The sequence below is a fragment of the Pleurodeles waltl genome, chromosome 10 (genome assembly GCF_031143425.1).
Source record: "Pleurodeles waltl isolate 20211129_DDA chromosome 10, aPleWal1.hap1.20221129, whole genome shotgun sequence".
In the NCBI taxonomy this organism is placed as follows: Eukaryota; Metazoa; Chordata; class Amphibia; order Caudata; family Salamandridae; genus Pleurodeles; species Pleurodeles waltl.
Window position 1 is genome coordinate 177,271,435 of NC_090449.1, and position 16,367 is coordinate 177,287,801.

General features: G+C 43.0%; 1 protein-coding gene across 1 annotated transcript in view; it reads left to right on the forward strand.

Annotated features, from left to right (window-relative positions):
* The first annotated feature begins 6,266 nt into the window (after nucleotides 1–6,266).
* The window catches only part of BAIAP2L1 (BAR/IMD domain containing adaptor protein 2 like 1), a 517,223-nt gene continuing 507,122 nt past the window's right edge, over nucleotides 6,267–16,367 (forward strand). The window contains exon 1 of the mRNA XM_069210135.1: nucleotides 6,267–6,654. Coding sequence (XP_069066236.1) covers nucleotides 6,604–6,654 — 51 coding nt within the window. The 5' untranslated portion in view covers nucleotides 6,267–6,603. The remainder of the gene's footprint in view (nucleotides 6,655–16,367) is intronic.

The following is a 16,367-nucleotide window of genomic DNA, read 5'->3' on the forward strand; positions in this document are numbered from 1 at the left end:
GTAGTGGGGGGTCTCCTTGGTCCTTGGAGAAAACTTCTGTTTAGCATTACGATCTTAATAATATTTCTAATGGCATTTGAGTTCATGTGTTTGAACTCTGCTTTATAGTTTGCTATTGTTTTCACTTTTGTTTTAGATTTTGGCTTGCATTAAACCTGGTGTGCTGCATACCTGATGTTCTTTTTTTCATTTCCTGCTAGTTCGTCGAAGGACTCTGGTAAAGCTAATTTTGTAATGATTAGGATGGGGAAAACGGACATAGGGGTAATGCCCAAATAGAAAAACGTTTTTTTGAGTACACTTTTTCTAGTGGAGAAAAGGGACAATGGTTTGAGACCAGTAATAAATTTAAGGAACCTAAATCAATTTAAACAGTACGGACATTACAAGATGGAAAGGATAAATCCCTTACAGGACATGTTGGAAGAACAGGGCTGAATGGTGAAGATGGAAATCAGGGATGCATACTTCACAATTCCAACAGAGGAGGACAGTCAAACGTACTTACAATTCTGGTGGAAAACATCATTATAACAGTTTCAGTGCCTACCATTTGGTAGTTCTGCAGCCCCTTGGCTTTTTACGAAAATGTTCAAACCAGTAGTGAGGTTACTGAGGGAAAGAGGTATATGAATGATCATATATTTAGACAACATTCTGTTGATGGGTCCAAATTTGGAAGAATTGAAACGTAATTTGGTTCAAGTGAAGGACTTGTTGTAATCTTTGGGTTTAATGATAAGCATGGAGAACACTGTTTTGATACCAACTCCATGTTTAGAGTTTCTGGGATTTGTAGTAGACACAATACTTTGTCAGTTACAGTTACCAAAGAAGAAAGTGAGAAAGATAAGGCAAGAGTTAAATACCTTGTTGAAAAAAACAGGATGCGAAGTTCACGGAGCTAGCTCGAGTGATTGGTTTACCATCTTCTTCAATTCAGGTGATTTTTCTCCGAGCCATCTCATTATCGAGGTCTATGGCAGGTGAAGATGCAGGCTCAATCCAGGGGTCTCTGGGATAGAGACAAGGTAGCACTGAATCAAGATGCAAAGTATGAACAGAAATGGTGGAAGGAAAATTTGGAGCCATGGAATGGCAGGGCTATTTTTGGAGTAAAACTAGAATTTGTGCTGGAATCAGATGCAAGCAAGTTAGGATAGGAAGCACTTTGTTCAGGACAGGAAAGAGGAGGTGTATGGAATATATTAGAGAGGATACACTGCCTGGAAATGAAAGCAGGATGTTTTACAGGGTTGCAGGAGGCATTTGAACAGAAATTATGTCCTGCTGAAGGTGGGCAATATTTCAGCAGTGACATATATCAAGAAACTAGGAGGGGGCAGATCAAAGAAATTGTCGGATTTAACAGAGGAAATGTAGTAGTTTTGTTTCGAACACATAATTGTCCTAATAGCAGAGTACTTTCCTGGTGTATTTAATATAATAGTAGATTGGAACTCGAGGAATTGTACAGATTTCAGCAACTAAAAACTGAGAGAAGACATGTTTCTAAGAAGTCAGTAGTTGTGGAGTCCTTTCGGTGCAGACCTTTGAAAACCCAGTTATAGAATTAAAAAGGTTGGAGACCAGATCCCGGTGTAATAGCAGTAGATGCATTCACACAGAAATGAAGGGATATGCTTTCCCTCCGTATTCAGTGATTCAGAGAGTGTTAGTACATGTGAGGAGGCAGAAGTGTCAAACTGTTCTATTGAGCCTGTTTTGGAAAACTGAAGCATGGTTTCCAACAGTGTTGGAAAAGGCAGCGGAGACTCTATATTTGATTCAGTCAAGGAAAGGATTTTTGAGGGGAGCAGAGCAAGAAGAACTTCCTTTAGTGCTAGTGGGTTTGTTCAATTTTCTAGTATGGAGAGTATCAAGAATTCAGAAAGTTTATCAGGGCTTTTGGAATCAGCTACAAAGATGCTTGATTAATCTTGGGCACCAAGTTCTAGAAAGAGATTCAGAGGAGCATGGCGAGTATGGCTATGTTGGTACATGGAAAGGGATTTGCGATAGGCAGATGAAGTAGAAGTGGCTAATTTTTTGGCAAACTTATTTCAGAAGGGTTTGTCTTACAGGACCATTAATTGTTACAGATCGGCAGAGGCGGCAGGACTATGTTGATTTAAGGACTATCTATTGGCAGAAGTCCTTTAGTATGCAGATTGATGAAAGAGATTAGGATGAGATGAGCACCAAAAGCTAAATATCAGTCATTATGTGATGTTGATGTAGTGCTCAAATTTTTTGAGAGTTGGCCAAGTAACAAATATTTGGGTATTAGGGAACTGTCTTGGAAATTAGCAATGTTGTTATGTTTAATTTATTTCAGGAGAGTGTTTGATATAAGAGCTTTAGAAGTATTGAGTACATTTTTACCAACCGGATGGGGTAATTAAAAAAATTTGGAGAAGAACTAAGACTATGGCCCTCATTATGACATTGCCATCCCGCCTTCGGCCTGGACTCCGCCGGCCCTATTATGGCTTCAGCCCCGGGCCGGCGGATGGAAACCGAACTTCCACCTGCCGGCCCAGCGGGAAACAAGGCCTTAACACTGCAGCCGGCTCCTAATGGAGCCGGTGGCAATGTGGCAGTGCGGTGGGTGCAGCAGCACCCATCGTGCATTCCACTGCCCATAATTCGGGCAGTGGAATGCGCGATGGGGCTCTGCATGGGGGCCCCTGCACTGCCCATGCCAAGAGCATGGGCAGTGTAGGGGCCCCCAGGAGCCCCCGAGTTCCCCATTCCGCCAACCTTTCCATGGTGGTATTTACCACCATGGAAAGGCTGGCGGATTACAACCGCCGGGACTGCCAGGCTGCAGCAGTCTGGCGGTGTTGACGGTTTGACCGTGGCGGCTCTGCCATGATCATAATGTCACGGTCGAACTGCCACTTTGGCAGCGGTCCGACCGCGACCGTGACCATGGCTGTCTAGTTACCGCCAGGGTCATAATGACACCCCTATGTTTGGTTCAATTTTTTTATCCCAGTTTTGACAATATTCTGAAGTTGTGTGTGGTGAGGTGTGTAAAGGAGTATGAGTGTAGAATGTTAGTTAAAAGATGGGATGGAGATCAGTTGTTAATTTCATATGTTAAGCCATATAAAGATGTTTCAAATGCTGCAATTTTATGGCAAGACAGGATGCTAACATTATACATGTTCAAGGTTTCTCAAAGCGCAGGGTGAAACATTATCTATTGGCCTCAAATAAAGTTTCCTAAATGTATCTCCGTTAGATGAGTCCACTGCCTTTATAATCTCATCCAACTTTCCTCCTGCCAAAGGTTTTACTTGTGATGGCACCCCTTTACTGAATGTACTGTAAGGTTAGTCATGTCAATACCTGCTTCATTCATTGCACACTTCTCCTGTCTTGCAATGGTTGTATTCGTAACTGCTCAAAAACCTTTCACGTGAGATAAATAACTGATCCACTCCAGCAGTACTTTTCTCCAACATTCTACATTCATACTCTTTAATACATTTAACCACACATAATTTGGGTGATTTATCTAAATGTGGATAAAAATTACAAGTTGTCATAGTCTTTGTTCTTTTCCAAATTTTGAACAACACTCCTGTTGATTGATAAAAATCTGTTTGATATCTCTAATGCTCTCATATCTAAAAACTCTTTTAAAAGAGATTAAACACAGCAAGGTTGATAACTTCCTGGATAATTTTCTTACACCTGCATACTTATTATTAGGCCATTCCTGAAGCAATTTCAACACTAAGGGGGTCATTCTAAGTCTGGCGAGCGGCGGAGGCCGCCCGCCAGACTTCCCCCTCCAAAATACCGCTCCACGGTCGAAAGACCTCTGAGGGTATTTTGGGATTTGCCCTGGGCTGGCGGGCGACCGCCAAAAGGCCGCCCGCCAGCCCAGGGCAAATCATCCTTCCCACGAGAACGCCGGCTCAGAATTGAGCCGGCGGAGTGGGAAGGTGCGACGGGAGCAGTGGCACCCGTCGCGTATTTCAGTGTCTGCAAAGCAGACACTGAAATACAAAGTGGGGCCCTCTTACGGGGGCCCCTGCAGTGCCCATGCCATTGGCATGGGCACTGCAGGGGCCCCGCGGCACCCCATACCGCCATCCTGTTCCTGGCGGGAGACCCACCAGGAACAGGATGGCGGTATGGGGTGTCAGAATCCCCATGGAGGATTCACATGGGCAGCGGAAAACCGGCGGGAGACCGCCGGTTTTCCGCATCTGACCGCGGCCGAACCGCCGCGGTCAGAATGCCCTGCGGGGCACCGCCGGCCTGTCGGCGGTGCTCCCGCCGACCCTGGCCCCGGCGGTCTCTGACCGCCGGGGTCAGAATGACCCCCTAAATCTATGTCCCAAAGTGACTGATACTTAGGTTTTGGACCTCTTTTCAACCTTATTCCTTTCATCACTCTAGAAAGTAAAGGGCTCTTTCCCAATGAAATACCTTAACTCAAAGAATGCCCTGCTGCTAGTGCTGAATGATAACAATTTACTTTGCTGTAAGTCAGTCCTTTATCAAATGATTCTGTTAAAAAACTAGCCACCTCCATCTCATCAGCCTCAACAGGAACCAAATCCCTTGCAACGCAACAACATAAACCATACTCCCCAAGCACTCCTGTATCTCTACTTAATTACTGGGGCCTTACACTCATCGAGTAACCCGGTAGCCAACTCCGAAAGTCTTGTGAATCTTCTGGATTCCCTGAACTTTTACCAACTAGAAGGTTCAGCAAACACAGTAGAATTAATGGATACTCTCTCTCTTCTGCTCCTGTTAACAATCCATTCCTGGACCTGATTAAATAAGGACTCTCCACAGCCAATTCCAAAGCAGTCGCAAACCATGCCTGAGACTTCCAAGAAGGTGTCACTAAGACAATCTTACAAATCTGTCCCCCTGAACTGTAACTAAATATCAATCATTATGGGATGTAGGTGTAGTGCTCAAATGTTTTGAGAACTGGCCAAGTAACAAATATTTGGGTATAAGGGAACTATCTTGGAAAGTAGCAACATTAATGTATTTCAATTCTTTCAGGAGAGTGTCTGATATAAGACCTTCAGAGGAACTGAGTAGATTTTACCAACCAGATGAGGTATTTTTTTTAATTTGGAGAAGAGCTAAGACTATGGGCTTCATTTTGAACTTGGCGGATGGGTTACTCTGTCACAATAGTGACAGATGCCCCGTCCCCCGAAATCTAAATCCCATTATAACCAATGGGATTTAGATTTCGGCAGATGGGACATCCATCACTGTTGTGGCTAAGTAGCCTTTCCGCTAAGTTCTAAATCAGGCCCTATGTCTGGTTCCTTTTTTAATCCAAGTTTTGACAATATTTCGCAGTTGTGTGTGGTGAGATATATAAAGAAGTAAAAGTGTAGACTGTTAAATAAAACTTGTGATGGAGCACATCAGTTGCTAATTTCATATGTAAAACCATATAAATGAGTTTCAAATGCTACAATTGCAAGATGGGTGAAATCAGTGATAAAAGAAACTAGCGTAGATTTCTCTAAATTTACAGCACATGGGGTGAGTGAAGCCATGGCGAGTAAGTTGTTTATGTCAGAGGGTCGATTTGGATGATGTATTAAAATCAGAAGATTCGTCTAATGCAAACACTTTTTGAAGATTGTATTTTAAAGCTATAGAATGTTTCAAGTTATGCCTTGAGAAACTCTGAACTTGCACAATACTAGCCTCCAATCTTCACATAAAATGACAATTCTTATAGTTTCGCTGAATAAAGAATCAAGATTTTATTAAAGACAAGGTTTTATGAAACTTCCAAAAATCATCTCGAGGGGGATAAATTTACAGTAATCAGATTACCGAATAGGCATCCTATATGTATGCCAAAAACTAGTTCACAAGAACGATTTCACTTTTGTCATGGGAAACCGCAGAGTAAAGGTAAGAAGAGCGAACTCAATTTGGCTGACAACCATCTGGTATTCTGTCACCAAGTCTACGTGTGTCAACTCCCGTCCCGCGGGCAACGCCCGTGGATACCTATGCGAAAGCGGCAGACAGTAGCAGGTGCGGGCGAGACACTGGACGTTGACTGCAGAAATGGGCGGTAGAGCGGGACTCGCAGACAGCGAAGACCACGGATCGACGGCGCACCGGCAAGAGGCGCAGCATCTATTCCACCTAACACCAACGACCTATGACGTAAGGCGTTCCTAGTTTTTTCCAGGCGCACACGTCTCCCTCCGCACAGGTGCGCGTGCGGGGCGGGGCGGCGCTGCGCTGACGTCTGCAGGCTCCGCCCCTGCCCGCCAGAGCTGCTGGTTCGGCAAGTTTTGACAGTTGGAGCCGGTGAGAGTCGGTGTGGGTGCGGAGCCGAGAGGCGACGGGAGGGGCCGAGTAGAGGCTGCGCACGAAAGCGGCAAGGGGCAGGGAGGGAAGCGACACCGAGTGCTGACTCTACCTCTGCACTCCGGGAAAACAGAGCCGTGTTCCCGTCACCAAGGAGCTTATGTGTGGATCTGATACCGGCCCCGCAGGCGACATCACCCGAATATTGTACTTTCCCTACAGGTGCACCCCAAAGAAACTCACCATAGGACTACATCTCCAGCTGCAACCATGTCCCGGGACCCCGAGGAGGTGAACAGGATTACCGAGAACACCTACAAAGTAAGCACGGAGTTAGCCAACGCTTGCGGGGTGGAAGGGATCACTGCCAGGGAGTGAGCTGGATGGCCATGCTCGGCAGGCTGTCTATGCAGGTGCTTAAAAGTGAATTTGGGGTGGTAGGATGACTCGCATGATAGGCTGTACGTGCACTCTGGCATTGCGTGTACCGATATCCGGCCGGTGTGAGTGGGAAAACACACCCTTGCCTCCCAGCTTCGCATTGAAGCCTATTCACATGTGACACAGAAGTAGTGCGTTAGCCCAGGAGATTGTCAGTGACTGTTTAGATCACGGTTCTAACCATCCACTATGTGGGTGTCAGGATTTTCAGTTGCTGAAAGTTTTGAGTGTGGATACCTAGGGTCTTCAGGTTCTGAATGTGCATCACCACTGACGATGTTTATCAATGGACAACAAGGCACCGCAGCATGCGACAGGCAAAGAATGGACCGGCATTACAGTTTGTGTATAACCAGATGTATTGAGTTTGTAACGAGCGCGTGACTAGATGGACAGGTGAGCGAATGTGAATATCCTTGGCTTTCCTGATGGTGACGAGTTAGTGTGCCACATGTGCTGTAAGCTAAGGCTGGCACCAACACTGTTGCACGTGGATGACTGTGAATGGCCAGGCAATGCAGGCTGCGAGTCTCTACGATCAGGTGCTTGCCCAACAGTACGTGGCGATTATGGATAGTTCTGGTACCACGGGTGGTTCAGTGTTCTTATGTGTGTTTTTACATTACGTGAGTTGTGTATTGCATGTTACATGTTCACATCCAATGGCCCTGAGGCACGTAGGTGATTCTGGATAGTCAAATACTGCGATTTATGTGTATATGCAGGGTTATCTCTGCAGTGTGTGGGTGACTGAGTGGACATAACCAGGTAGTGCTTGTTTTCCATCAGTTTCAATTACTAGGCTTGGAGTGACTCTGGCCCCGGCTTAGGGGACTAGCTATCAATTGTGGACGAGGTGTACTGGCACCGGAGCACGGAGATGTGAAGGGTCCAACTCACCACAGTTATGACGGAATTTTGCTTCATTACTGGAAAGCAAGAGGGCCCGTTTTCCATGTTTCCACTGGGCCCCGACTGCCTTGCTACGCCACTACTCCGGCCCTGTGTGTAAATCTGGGCTCTCTGGTCATACAACACTTGCATCGCTGAGAGTGAATAGCAGTGCACTGCACGCTGTGTGTGTGGACAGCCTTGGCCTTCAGGGCCCTAAGTGAGGGCATACCAGAACTTAAGTCCTGCAGGCTGCGTGTGAAAGCGAATCGTGCCGAGATTGTTGTCTGTTTGTTTTCCTATGAAGAATTCTTACGGTTTGAGTCAGAAGCCAGCTCACTTAATTAACAAACTTAATTTTAAGGCATACAACTCGAATTACCCTTATGACCTTACATAGCTGTAAACAGACGTTACGGTGCGAAAAAGGCGTTCATTTTGTGCCTTTTAGTAAAGGTTCGTTTTTTCTATTGATACTGGCAGATCTAAGAGTAATTTCTTTTAGAATGATGTTCTACACATTTGGAGCATTGCATAACTACTTTAAGCTTTAGGTTCGGTATGTGCGAACATCTTGATTGCTTAACTTATTGATCTGGTCTACTCAATAATATGCAGAGTCGTCTATAGACGTATTTTTGTTAGGGCACTATTTAGGCAGTTTTTGGAAGCGTTATCCTGTCAAAAGGCAGCAAAAGTATTTATCAATGGAAAGTTCCAGGCAGCTGCTTGATAGTGTAGAACGTCTGTTTATAGTGATAACACGCCCTGCGTGATAGGGTTTAAACTGCGAAACCAATCAGTTGTACCTTGCAGTGACATTTCCGAGTGTTTTTTTTTTTTTTTTTAACAGTTGTTCAGTCTAAAGAAAACAGTCCAATCTTCCAATATAAGCCAAGGGCAGATCGTTTTTCGGAATAGGTGAAGCAATTAGTGGTCCAGTGGTCTGATATGTATTGTTCTTAAACGCCTTTCTAATTAGTCTTGCGGTCAATCTACAGACTCGCAAAACAAAGATCATCAAAGGTGAAACACATAATTTTCTTGTGCTAGATTAATGGTGTTATTGCAAGGTTAAACGTGTGTTTCACGGTTTGGCACTTCTCCTGTATCAATTTGCCTATTGTTCCAGACGGGTGTGGTCTGGGAAAGGAAGCATTTACCGCATGGGCACCTGTGGCAGCTTGAATACTGATTACAGAATGTATTGAAAACCTTGATTTTTTTTTTTTCTCCAGAATGAACAAACTTGACTTTATAAGTCCTTTGTAACTACTTTGCTTGTTGCCTCGTTCTGGTCTTGTGGTTGTGTGCATAATATTCTTCCCATTGTCCATTTTGATTTTTTTTATTTACATTCTGTCTGTACAATGTAAATAGACGAATATTTTTTAGGTAGAGATTTTTATTATCAAACCTTTTTATTGGGCTAACCTACTATTGTATACCCTTCGTTTAAAATTTTTAGTTCGAATTTCTGCCTATCCATTATTTTCTTTACGAACAGGTATTTTTACATGATGATAAACACTTCATGTGTTAAACTGATTTGTAAAAAAGTTCACGTTTGGGTTGTCTACTGGAGTCCGTCTCTTGTTGCACCTTAAGGATGTATCAGGTGCTAGACAAAGACGTGAGGACCAATGCACTAAGACTATGTTCACAAATAATGGTGGCAGATCGTGCACCCACTGTGTGGGAATGGGTTCGGAATTTGCTAAGCGAACAATGTACTTATAGCGTGACAAAAACAACAATCACACAGATGGCAGAACAACTTTCTGAATGAATATTATTTAGACAGTTGCTTTTTGTGACCCCCTTTGATTGACTACAAATAAAGGGATGGTGGCCCGCAAGAAAGATGCTGCAGACCACTATCCATGTTTGCATCCCCAAATAGATTATTTTTAAAGCAGCACCAGTTCCTTAAAATGTATGGCACTGTTTAAAAAATAAATAGATATTCTACTTGGGAAAAATAGGCGAATGATTCATTCCCGGAACATCTATCTGAATATATAGACATTTTTCTATAACCCTATGTTAGCATTTTACCTTCTTTTGTACGGGACATGACTGACATTCTTACACAGTTAGTGAATTTCATTTGGACGGAGGAGTGTTGCTTCGTCACTGTGGTCATAGTTTCCCTGTACAATTTCCATTCCACTAGAGGGGGGCATAGAAGCAGTGCAATACTTTATCTCTTCCAGGGATGCAACTCTTTTTGAACATACTAATGTGCTGATTGACACAATCTCCTTTGTATTAGAGAATAATGTGTTCTTACACAATGGTACGTGGTACCGCCAGTGCCAAGGCGTGGCCATGGGCTCCAAATTCTCTCCTTCGTTTGTAAACCTTTATATGGGTTGGATGGAGAAACCATACATTTGGTCAGATTTTCCTTAATCTCTGCTTGAATGTAGAAAAGTGCCCATTTTGGCATGGTTATACCCTCCCACTTTTTGCCTGATATTGATGCTGACTTGACTGAGAGTGTACTGGGATCCTGATATCCAGGCCCCAGCACCAGTGTTCTTTCCCTAAACTATACCTTTGTTTCCACATTTGGCACACCCCTCGCCCAAACTCAGTCTCTTGTAAAAGGTACCAGTGGTACCAATGGGTCTGTGGTCATGGAGGGTCCCTAAGTGCTGCAGCATGTATTGTGACACCCTAAGGGACCCCTCACCAAACACATGCACACTGCCATTGCAGATTGTCTGTGGTAGTGGGGAGAAAAAGGTAAAGTCCCCAGGGTATCCCTCCCAGGGTGCCACGTCCACAAACCAATGCCTGTGGCATAAGTAAGTCACCCTCTAGCAGGCCTTACAGCCCTAAGGCAGGGTGCGCTATACCACAGGTGAGGGCATTGCTGCATGAGCAATATGCCCCTTCAGTGTCTAAGTCCATTCTTAGATATTGTAAGTGCACTGTGGCCATATTTAGTACATGGGCTGGGAGTTTGTCTTTACGAACTCCACAGCTTCATGATGGCTTCACTGAAGACTGGGAAGTCTGGTATCAAGCTTCTCAGCACATTAAACCCACAAAATTGTTGACCTATTCAAGTTGAAATTTCATGCCATTTGTGTGGCACCGGAACATCCACGGGGAGGAGACAGAATTCGGGCACTTCGTAAACTTGAAATCAATTGGATCACCAAACTTAGAGCAGTGGACCAAGGCCTCATTGTGTATTGTGAACTACATGTCTTCTTGGACGACTGCCGACAAGCACCTGGAAGTTGAGACTGTACTTTATGGGACAGTATATACTCAATCTTTAATTTTAGGGCGCTGTTAGGTTGTAAGCTGTGCTACTTTTCTATATGAATCATAGCTTTTTTTTGGTCAGATATACAGGTGGTTTTTGTATTGGATCGCAACTGACCGAGGGGAAAACATACTAATGTGTCATGCTTGCAATGACTTGAGTTATATCATGTGATTTTGTAATTCATTTTTCATGATTCTCTGCTAAGTGTTACTTTAATACTGATATCACATCAGTGTCATCTGGGTGCAGTTGCCTGCCTTTCGAAGTGTCTTTTCATTCTCCTGTTCGTGTATTTATGTTTATTACACTGTATAGGTAGTCTTTTTTTTTTGGTGACCTTCACCATCACACACACAAAGTTCTACCAGTGATGTGACTGTAAGGACGCATTGGTGGCTTACATGCAACTGACCTGTCCAACTTAACAAATCTTGTGTTCGTCTGGCAGCAGCTATGGTTATGGATACAGGTGTGATTTATTTCAACACACAGGTTGAGATGGGGTACTCCCTGATATTCGTTTTCAAACAACTGTTAACCGACTAGTGGAGAGAATCTTTGAATTCTGTATGCTACCTTATACAAAAAAGTGGGTCATAACCATTTCTAATGCAACTCTCTCACCCAAGTTCTTTTCAGCGCCTTGAGACCCTCACGGGTGAGTAGTGCGCGTTTACAAATTCCTGATTGATTTTCTTTTTTTATCAACTTGGTTTAACTTTTTATCACAATGACCTTTCACTGTTGCCATAATACATCATTGCTGAGTAATCAGAACATCTCATTCACTGTTTTTACATTCTTGACATTAACATATCATATCATACATACTCTATTATTACAGAGATTGTTATTGTAAAACCTAGTTGCTGTCTGCTTTCACATGAACATCTGTAGCACGTCTGAGCTTCGTATATCATCCAACATATGAGTTACCCCCACCCCCTTAGTAACCCTTCCCTCTCCAAAGATTTTAAATGCCAGCCACATTTTTTCAAATGTTGGGTCTTGTCATTATTTAAGGTTGATAACTTTTCATTGTATATAGGGGGAGGGTGCATCTATTGCTCCTAGAGCTGTACAGTGACTAGTCTAGCAGTCCTAAGTAAGTGTGTAATTAATTTGCCCATTGGAGTCGTAAGAGGGTAAATATAATTGCCACTTAGGTCTCCCGGTAACAAAAAACTGGACTCCAGAGGAAGCTGTACTTATGTAATGTCGCGGATGCCTACCACTATGTCTCCCTAATACCCTTGTACATGGTCCCAAGGCAACCACATGTGAACCACATTGCCCCTTGCTCCACAGCCCTTCCAGCACAAGTTGAATCCTCCAAACATTGCTTTCAGTAGCATTTGGTGAAATACCACCTATTCAATTTTCTTGTACGAATTCTTTTCATGTTGCATGAATATAGCGATTTGGCTGCACTCCCTCCTCAAGTATCGAATAGAATTCACTGGCAATATCTTTTTCTGGTTCTCCTCCTAACTTTCCAACCAACAATTTGTTCACATGGACTTCACAAGGTGTAAAAAGATTCCAGTCAGTGGCAGAGTCCCTAAGGGTTCCATAGTGTACCATGTCATTTTCTAACTCTACAAGGAGCCTCTTGGTGCTCTACTCACAAGTAACAGTATTAATATTTACCAATATTGTTATGATACACAACTCTGCTTGTAGACTTCTACTGCTTGGAACATCCCATTCCTCAAAAACTATCTGCCCATCTTCTAGACCTGGATGTCCAGCCCCTGCCTGAAGCTCAGCCCAACCAAGATGACACTCCTTTTACTTGCCAAGAACAAGAAACTGTTCAACCCTGGCTCAATAACTTGAACCTTGATGACTTTGAATCCCAACTTTCACCAAATGCCTAGTCACCTCACCCTCAAGGAATGCTTTGCCAAAAAAAAATCTGCATAGCATCAATTCTTTCTTGTAACAAAGTGAAACCATTTCTTAATGAAAACGACTTCAGAACTGCAGTTCAAGCCCTCGTACTCTCACATCTGGATGGTAGTTACATCCCACTCTGTGGCCTCATAGTTCACACTGGCACCCCTTCAGGCAATTTTGCATGCTGCTGAAGAATCATGATCACATCACCCCTATCTTGATGGAACTCCATTGGCTCCCACTGCCAGCCCGCATCAAAACCAGCTGCATCATTTACAAAGCTATCAGGGCCAGTGGCCCAACCTATCTTGCAGCTCACCCCTTATGGTGGTTCTCGCCACAACTTCAGCCAGGACACTGTCAAACTGCAAACTAAGAAGTGTAAGAAAATAACCACAAGGAAACAGTCATTTTCCATTTATGCACCCAGAATGTGGCTCACCATCCATGTATCCGTCAGGACTCCTACAATTTAGGAAAGAGTTCAAGACGTACCTCATTAAAGAGCACTTTGTCACACTGCATAAACAGTTCACAAACCAGTTACCACTTCTATTTCTTGTTAAGTTATGCTTGCCTTTGACCCTGTATGTCTCATTGCTGCCTCGACTAGGTCAGAGAAATAACACATGCATGCCAAGGATTTTAACAGTTTATGGGAAGGGTGATGTCACCATACGTTATAAGGAATTGTTGGCATGGTCCTTTGTCATTTAACCCGTTGCTAAGTGCTCCCATTGTTGACAGTTATGGGCACTGAAGCGTAGAGAGATGTAATAATGGCCCAGTATACCACACACTGGTCAGAATGGGAAACTAGCATAACAACCATAGTTTCAGGAAACACTTGTTGGCAGTTTAAAAGCTAAACTACATAACGTACCCAGAAAGTGCTGATGCTATGCTTAGTAATGTCCCGAAATTCCAAGGAAGCAAAACCGCAGAAGCATACTTTTGTCCAGAGTTAATTAAAAATAATAGTATACCCACCCTTCTTGGGATATATTTCATATTCCTGCTTCTTTAGTTAAGATTGGCTTTACCCTTCCTTTATCAATCTGAACCAAGTTTTCAGAAAAATAGCAGCACATTTGCACTGATTTTAGGAAATTTGGTACATTATTTATGTACCTATGTTTCTTTTCATGGGGCACGTCTTACCCACAGATGGCATCAGTGCTCTGTGCAAGTAGTAAGCCTTGAAATCAGAATACAAGGAGAAAATTCAGTCACAAGAAACACAAATAACCACGGAACAATGAGGTGATAATAAGAAGTCAGTAAACACAGACAGTGTTTATTGCACTGGCTTGGAAGTATTTCATATGGAATTTAAGTGGAACAAGCTCAAAATATGTGAGAGAGGTATGTTGTAAGTGAACTTTGAGTGCTGAATAGGAATAATTTACAAGTTGTATGGCTCTTGTGATTTCTTTTTTGAGGTGAAGTGAGAGTTGAACCTTTTCATGTCTAGATGTAATACCTTTTTAGATTTTACTACAAACATCTTTAGTTGTGAGAGCTCTTGTCATCAGTACATGAAAAAGAAGCATAAAAAACGCAGAGCCGAAGAGTTTGGGTTAGCACTCTTTAGCCATAGGTTTACCTGTGTTTTTAATGATTTGAAATTGCTTGAATGTGATTTCTGTGAAAACCATGACATTTTGAGTTGAGGGATGGTTTCGTCAAGTGTTTCTTCTGTTAAACTGAGGAGGACACATGATGTGTAGGTTGGAATTGTATCCTGGTGTGTATTCTTTGATGTATTCATTTTCCTAGCATAATGACTTATTATTTGGTGATTTATCGCTTTACTACCTTCTCTTTGGATGCCCATGTCCTTCATAAAATGATGGCACAGAGCTATCCGCTGTTCGCTCTTGAGCAATAATTTGTTTTACTTTGCTATCATTATAACTTTGTTGGATTTAGGGACTGATTTAGATCTTGATGATGCTAACGCTAAGCTGCGTTGGCAGCAGACCCGAAAACACTGTCAAGTCGACGGTGTTCCACCCGCGATATTTAGATGTGTTGGGGCTGAGCGGCTGACCGACGTGACAGAGAGCCTTACCTAGCCATCAGGCTGGTGCGTTCCCACCGACCACATTTAGATGTTTCAGCTGTGTAGGCAGTGTCGTACGAGGTATAAAGGTATACAGTCTGTGGTATGACATTTTGAGTTGAGGGATGGTTTCGTCAAGTGTTTCTTCTGTTAAACTGAGGAGGACACATGATGTGTAGGTTGGAATTGTATCCTGATGTGTATTCTTTGATGTATTCATTTTCCTAGCATAATGACATATTATTTGGTGATTTATCGCTTTACTACCTTCTCTTTGGATGCCCATGTCCTTCATAAAATCATGTTTTCTCCATGGGTCATTGGCGGCAGTAATGGCAGGGCTTGTACAGTCAAAAACGGAAGTGGAATCGGGGGGGGGGGGAGGGGAGGTACAGTTTTGCCTCATTCCCCCCCCTCTTAACCCCCCAACCTGCAACTCAAATATGGTTGCACCACCACGTTTGGCTGGGCAGTAAAGCAAATCCAAATCTTCAAGGCGGGAGAGGTGACTGGAGTCCTGCCGTCAACCGCTTTTTCTTATGGTGCCGTCAGCGCGGGCAATGTTTCTTGGCAGAGATGGCTGGGCGAATGCAGGCGGTCATATGTGGGACCCCCAACATCTAAATCTGACAGGCGGAAAGATTTTCAGTTGAAAAATCGATGGAGGGACCATTACCGCCAAGATCTAATTCAGGCCCCTAGTCTTTTTTTTTGCTCACAAAGGATAGATGTGTACATAGATAGACTTTCTTAAAGTTGCAACAAAATCATAGTCTCTTTGTTGAAAGTATAACAGCGTGTTTTCTGCTTCTTAGTAACATCATGATTTGTAAGGTGTAGAAAACGTTTTAAAAGTACACAAATGCTGTGTTGTACCATAAATGATTTACCCTATCTGCCTATCATGCCTGCAATGGCTATATAGATGTGTACTATTCCAATTGACCTACTATAATTGACCTAACCACTACTAACCTACCATACCTACTTAAACATACCTAATCTACCTATAATAATGAACCTAACATACTTACTTAATCTTTAGCATATGTACTTTTTGACTTACCTACAATACCAGCCTATCTTAATGATCATATATACTTACAATATACCATACCTTCCTAGCATTTCAACCATACTTTACCTCCTTTACCAGCCATACCCATTTTACCAAATGTAGTCTATAGCCTGTACCTAACTTATCATACTTAACTTAACATATGTAGTATGCTATTTCAATCTACATACTTACTTACCACCCCTCACCTATCATACCTATCTTACTGCCACATGGTAGAAACCTACATACCATTTCTATATAACTTATTTTTCCTAACTATAACTATAACTATAACGTACCTTGTATGCCTAACTACCAACTTAAGGCTATGATTTCCAACCCTACATCCCAAACTCAACCACCATACTTAACATACTATACATAGCATACCA